The sequence below is a fragment of the Gadus macrocephalus genome, chromosome 7 (assembly GCF_031168955.1).
Source record: "Gadus macrocephalus chromosome 7, ASM3116895v1".
NCBI classification, from domain to species: domain Eukaryota; kingdom Metazoa; phylum Chordata; class Actinopteri; order Gadiformes; family Gadidae; genus Gadus; species Gadus macrocephalus.
In genome coordinates, this window is record NC_082388.1 from 13,703,645 (window position 1) to 13,710,504 (window position 6,860).

Below are 6,860 nucleotides of genomic sequence, written 5' to 3' on the forward strand. Positions count from 1 at the left end.
TGTGACACAGTAAAGGTGAAGTTGCAGACCTTCCCTGCTCTGTACAGGGGAGTGGCCGACTGCTTCTGTCGAACGTGGAAGCAGACAGGAGTACGAGGTCCGTGAAACTTTATTTGAGTTGACCATCTGGAGCAGGGGTCTGCAGGGTTCCATCTAGATTAGGGGTCTGCAGGGTTCCCTCTAGATTAGGGGTCTGCAGGGTTCCCTTTAGATTAGGGGTCTGCAGGGTTCCATCTAGATTAGGGGTCTGCAGGGTTCCCTCTAGATTAGGGGTCTGCAGGGTTCCCTCTAGATTAGGGGTCTGCAGGGTTCCCTCTAGATTAGGGGTCTGCAGGGTTCCATTTAGATTAGGGGTCTGCAGGGTTCCCTCTAGATTAGGGGTCTGCAGGGTTCCCTCTAGATTAGGGGTCTGCAGGGTTCCCTCTAGATTAGGGGTCTGCAGGGTTCCCTCTAGATTAGGGGTCTGCAGGGTTCCCTCTAGATTAGCAACCATCTAGATCAGGGGTCTCCAGGGTTCCATCTAGAACAGGGGTCGGATCTATCAGAGTTCCACTTTACAATGTTTGAAAAGAAAATCACATTACCCGCGCCGGTATTGTTTCTCATGATATGCATTTACTTATTGATAACTTTACTGCTGCTGCTCGTCTTCCCGTCTAGAGTGACAATGCCAAAATATCTTCTGGTTAGCGATTCCCCTCTGCTTCCTACCGTCGGGGGCCTCTGTTGGTCGTAACAGCAAATCTGATATCAACCCCTTTCACCTCAAAACGATATTTTTGCCACGTCCTCCCCTTTAGTGGTACCATGCATGGCCTAAACAACTAAGTTCCTCACGTATCACTCCATGGTCATAGTCTCTTGCGACCAACCCTAGATTTAGAATGTCCTTTATATCTATTCTGTCGAGAGCTTGCTGGTGCTTTACGTTTTCAGCCATATCAGTAATCAGTATCAGTAAAGCCTTTCTAAAATTCACGCAGAAAGATCTTGGAGATCGTGTCTTTTTTTGTTAATCCATTGAATATAACCTCTGAACTGCTGAGGAAATCCTCATACATATATATTCTCCATCGGAGAAGGGCTTCCAGCATTTAGGAATGCACTGCGCGACTTTATAGCAACTTTCTGTAACTTGACTGCACACAGGGTTGTAAACCCAATGCTTTGCTAATCATACTGGACCACTGGCTTCTTCATTGATCCAACTCCATCTGCCTCATTGTTTAAATTATTCCTATATTCTTGTTGTTTCAAAATTACGTTTTACTCTTGAAGTTTGGCAGACAGCATTTTCTACTTTTTTTAGCTACTGCCATTATCAACTAATGTAATAAAACGTAGCTAGCTAGCTAGCCTAATGGTTTCATTTCGAAGTCTGTTTATTTTCAGGTCAGTAAAAATAAATTACTATCTTGTAATACAACCTCCCTGTGTGATGAATCCATCTTCTGACTTCTTGCTGTAGCATAATATTTTTGTTTTGCATTTTCCATGAAATATCTTCGGATTGGATGGGTTGTCCTACCCTTCACCCACCGGTCCCCCGAAGGTTTATATCAAGGTACAGGGGCCGCCTTACTCGCCAATGCAGGGGAAAATGCCATCCTGTTTGCCTGCTATGGAACTTGTCAGAAGATTGTCAGCCACACACTGGGGTTGGACTCTCAGCAGCAGCTGAGGTCGGTGCCAGTGTGAAAACCATTGTCTATGTACTTACTTATTGATCACTGAGCAAGAGGATACTTACTGCTCATCAAGATGGTTGTTGCCTTCTGTACTGCTTTCATCACAATGTGTGTGTACGGTGAATGTTTTTTTAGAAATACAAAGACGCATGCATGTACACCTAGTCAGGTATCCTATATGCATGCACGTGTAAAGAGACATGTCATGCATTCATTCATGACATTCAGAAATGATTGACACTGGTATGTCATGAATGCAAATGTACCTCGAAATACATCCATTCAGGTGGACCTGAAAACACAGATGCCTTATGTTCACCACCTAGAGATACATGCACACATGCATGCATGTCTTTGTATGTACACTTGCATGCGTGTACAGTATCTATTTCTTTCTTCTTTTATTTAATTATTAGACATGCATATGTACATATGCATGTCTAAGCATGCATGCATCTGTAAGTGGAGCACATTTGTGCATCTATGTTTATGTACGTACCCATGAATGTATCTAGAAATGCATGAGGAAATACATACATGCATGCAAGTTTACATACAAAGAAATGATTGCACACATGTACAATACGTTGTTGACCTCCGACCTCTTCCTCCAGCCCTCTCCACAGCGCCCTGGCCGGCTCGCTGGCCGCGGTGGTCTCCTCAGTGGTGCTCTGCCCCACAGAGCTGGTCAAGTGTCGACTGCAGGCCCACACAGAGATGAGGACACTGGGCAGGACACCTCTGAATGCTGGGAGGTGAGTCTGGAGGAACAATATAAATGAAGTGATGTGTTGGTGGGAGACCGTGGACAACAGCCCGCTCTCAGCCCCAGACTCATCAACTGTCGATCAATTCAAGTTGCACTTTGACCAATTACTAGTTGTTGGCGGTAAACATCAAAGAGAGACGAGGGGATTGGATAATGCCACTCAATATTTACTGTCAAATAGTAACCTAGTAATAGGTTATAATAGTGTTAGAAACGAAAATATATGTATGCACTGTTAAATTAACTTTCAAAGGCTTTGTCTTAATTCTCTCTCTCCCTCTCTCTCTCTCTCTCTCTCTCTCTCTCTCTCTCTCTCTCTCTCTCTCTCTCTCTCTCTCTCTCTCTCTCTCTCTCTCTCTCTCTCTCTCTCTCTCCAGTTCCTCCTGGTCAGTGGTGCGCTCCGTGCTGCGGTCTGAGGGTCCGCTGGGCCTGCTACAGGGTCTCACCTCAACATGGCTCAGAGAGGTGCTCATTAAGATCTCCTCGTGCTGCAGTCTGACTCAGCCAGGCAGAGCAGGAGTTATATGAGGCATGAGCAAGACACATGACACAAGATGTTCTTCATACGTCTATGAATTAGAAACAGGTTATCCGGAGAAGGAGTGGAGGGAGGGGATCATAGTATAAAGTGTCTATGGTAGAGGCACTTCAGTGCAGAATAGTCCGACCATGAGAGTCCAGTGAACACAAACAATGCACCGTTCACGTCACCCGTGGAACATATATCTTTTTGAGCTCTGATGCTAGTATGGGTAACCAACATGGGATGGTATATGTTAGTTACATTAAAAGAGCAGATTGGGAAACAAGTTGGTTCAGAACTATTGCTTGACTAAGAGTGACATATCATACCACCGGTTGTGAACGTGATTAGCCGTTACAAGCCGTTTTCAAAATCTGCTTCTTCTGACATCACAAGCTGGCATGTTCACCTAGATGTATGACGGATAGATGAGCAACGTTTGCTACAGTCCACTGGGTAGGCTAGTAGACGGATCTATCCAGGGTACATCTAGGTGGACACGCCCACTTGTGATTTTCAGAAGAGGCAGATTTTCAAAACGGCTTGTAGCGGCTAAACACACTCACACCTGGTGGAATAATATATCAGGTTTAAGCTGAAATGTTCCCCCGCTTCACTTGCAAGGTTGTTTTTACTTCAACTCCCTTTCACAAACTCTCCCAGAAGTATCAAACATGACACTAAACCCGACATGGATAAAGAAAGCAGACATAATTCTTATTTTTCCCACGTAGGTTCCCGGGTATTTCTTTTTCTTTGGTGGATATGAGGTCTGTCGCTCGTTTCTTATGCCACCAGGAGGAGACCATCTTGGTAAGACAAAGCTATTTGTTTTGAGATAATCAAGTACTGCAGTAATATTAGTAGTAATGGTAGTAGTAGCAGTAGTAGTAGTAGTTTATTGTAGTAATAGGAGTAGCGGTAGTGGTTTATAGTAATGGTGGTAGTAGTAGTAGTAGTAGAAGTGGTAGTAGTGTAGTAGATTAGTAGTAGTAGTATTAGTTTATAGGAATATTAGTAGTAGTAGTAATAGTAGTAGAAAGTGTAGTAGTAGTAGTAGTTATAGGAATAGTAGTGGTAGTAGTAGTAGGAGTAGTAGTAGTTTCTAGGAATAGTAGTAGTAGTAGGTGTAGTAATAGTAGTACATTTATAGCAATAATGGTAGTAATAGTAGTGGTAGAAGTAGTAGTTGATAGTAATAGTAGCAGTACTATTACTGCAGTAGCAGTAGTAGTAGTAGTTTATAGTAATAATATTATTATTAGTAATAGGTGTAGTAATAGCATTATTTATAATAGTGATATTGTTCACAGCAGTTAACATTAATTTAACTGCTGGATTCGTTGAATCCAGTAGCCGCTCAGTTTGTGCTCTAGATGAGCAGGAGGGGATGTAAGAGCATTTCTTTAGGATGTAGTTGTCAGAACTGCTTTACCTCTAGATGCCATGTCCCTATTGGTTAGTGGTGGAGTGGGCGGAGCTGCCTTCTGGTTGGCTGTCTACCCTATTGACTCTGTGAAGACACGGATTCAGGTCCAGACAATGTCGGGCCCGCAGCCCGGCTTCACGGCTATGTTCCTGCAAATAGTGCGTAGCGAAGGTGAGTCCCCATGTGTAGATATGTTCATGTGGGACAGCTGGGGAATAAGGATACATTCAGTGTTACCAACCCTGGCATAACAATTTATCGATGTCGATAACTCTTCCATTAACCACTGATTAGCCCCATGGTCAAATCAATATTATGTTGTATTATATACTGGTATGATATATTATCAGAAATTATGTATATATATATATATATATATATATATATATATAGATACATACATACATACATTTGCCAACATAAACATCACAAAAGGGCACTGTGTCGCAAGTAATATGGCTAAGGCTGGAATGACATCAAATGCAATTATGGCCTATATATATGTAGACCATTTCATATATATATTATAGATCCAACACACTGTGTTCATTTCCTAAACTATCTGCCAATCAGATTGGCGACAGAGCATTGATTGAATGGCAGCTGTGGTGTTTGTGAGCAGGCGTGGGGGCGTTGTACCGCGGCTTGACCCCCACAGTATTCCGGGCCTTCCCCGCCAACGGAGCTCTGTTCCTGGCCTACGAGTGGACCAAAAGGGCCCTGGGGGAGGCAGCCTCCACCACCCGCAACAGCACAGAGTAACATCTGCCATGTGCGTCCTCTCTCTCTCTCTCTCTCTCTCTCTCTCTCTCTCTCTCTCTCTCTCTCTCTCTCTCTCTCTCTCTCTCTCTCTCTCCTTCTGTGTGTTTGTGTGTGTGTCTCTCTCTACCCTTTCTCTCTCTATCTCTGTGTGGTTCTCCTTCTTTCTCTCTCCCTCCCCCTCTCTGTCTCCGTCTATGTGTGTGTGATGTCGCTCGCTCTCTCTCTCTCTCTCTCTCTCTCTCTCTCTCTCTCTCTCTCTCTCTCTCTCTCTCTCTCTCTCTCTCTCTCTCTCTCTCTCTCTCTCTCTCTCTCTCTCTCTCTCACACAACACTGGCATGAACGCGGCGCACATATACAACAAAGGCACAGGCACGTATGCACACACACAGATAGGTGTGGACATGCACATTTGTGCAAGCACAGATAGCACACACCATGTCTCTTTTACCCATGCAAGTATTCTCTCTGTATGCCTTGCCTCCTCATCTCCCCCTCCTTCTAACTGTCCTTCTTATTCTCTTTTGCTCTCAACCTTGGGTTTCAACTGAATAATTAGCTTGTCAGATCACTCGAATTCCCCAGATCACATCATTTAATGAGGCATTGTGTTTATTGTTGTAATTGTTGCTGATTGTGTCACCAAATCTATCGAGCATGTTGACTATATTAATGCAATTCACATTGTGTTTGATTCTAAATGTTTGGTGCTGCTTTGTCTAATTCTGATGTATTGTCTAGTCTGCAGGCTGTGCAGAGAGCAGGCATCTCAAACATTGCCTCGATCGATACAGCTCTACTCTAGAGTCAGAAAGCTCTCTTCTGTGGATACCTGAGCACCAACAGCAAATCAAGCCGATTGATGCAACAGCACAATCAGCGTGCAACAGAGCTCCTGTGGAATGAAGCACATCATGTTGATACAGAATAATAGCAGGAATACCTTTAGACAATTTTATCCGTATTTTCTTCTTACAAAAACATATTGCTTGGCTGTAGTTTCATGGAGTCTGACATTACCCTTGAAGTGCAAAGTAAAATAAAATGAAGGCAGAATTCTAAGTAAATAATTCCAATTTTAGATTCTTTCCTCTTTCCTCTGGTTTCTGTTTGGTTACTGGCATTGTTTTCTATTAAAATGCAAATGTGGCCCTTTGAGTGTGTGTATCTGTGCCTGTGAGTCTGTGTGCGCACACACACACACACACACACACACACACACACACACACACACACACACACACACACACACACACACACACACACACACACACACACACACACACACACACACACACACACACACACACACGCACGCACACTAGTTCATCTCAACCAAGTAGAAGCTTCAGGGGCAACTGTCTGGAACAAAATGGACAACTATCACAAAATCTATCAAAGCAGAACTTAATTGTGATTAGTAGGTTGGGGCTGTAGAATACAACAGGATTGAATAGCAGTGCTTGGCTGCCTTATATCTCCAGGGACCTGGCTTTGACTTCCAGACACTGATGCAGTCTTTTCAGGGAGCATATGTGCTTCTCTACTCCTGTAGGTTTAATGTCGCTTCTCCAAAGACACACAGGTTCTCACTTAAAGATCCACATCCCTCCAAGGTGCGACTGTCAGTATGTGTGTGTGTGTGTGTGTGTGTGTGTGTGTGTGTGTGTGTGTGTGTGTGTGTGTGTGTCC

The 6,860-nt window shown here is 43.7% G+C and overlaps 1 protein-coding gene across 2 annotated transcripts in view; it reads left to right on the forward strand.

Annotated features, from left to right (window-relative positions):
- Positions 1-6,313, forward strand: part of LOC132460879 (mitochondrial ornithine transporter 1-like) — a 7,066-nt gene extending 753 nt beyond the window's left edge. The window contains exons 2-9 of one of the 2 annotated variants that reach the window (XM_060055834.1): positions 1-97; positions 1,553-1,682; positions 2,303-2,443; positions 2,835-2,922; positions 3,715-3,793; positions 4,422-4,580; positions 5,032-5,181; positions 5,917-6,313. The exon at positions 1-97 is cut by the window's left edge and continues 32 nt beyond it. In XM_060055834.1, coding sequence (XP_059911817.1) covers positions 1-97; positions 1,553-1,682; positions 2,303-2,443; positions 2,835-2,922; positions 3,715-3,793; positions 4,422-4,580; positions 5,032-5,171 — 834 coding nt within the window. In that variant the 3' untranslated portion in view covers positions 5,172-5,181; positions 5,917-6,313. Of the gene's footprint in view, positions 98-1,552; positions 1,683-2,302; positions 2,444-2,834; positions 2,923-3,714; positions 3,794-4,421; positions 4,581-5,031; positions 5,182-5,909 lie in introns of both variants that reach the window. The other variant, XM_060055833.1, reaches the window with a different exon arrangement.
- Positions 6,314-6,860: the final 547 nt, after the last annotated feature.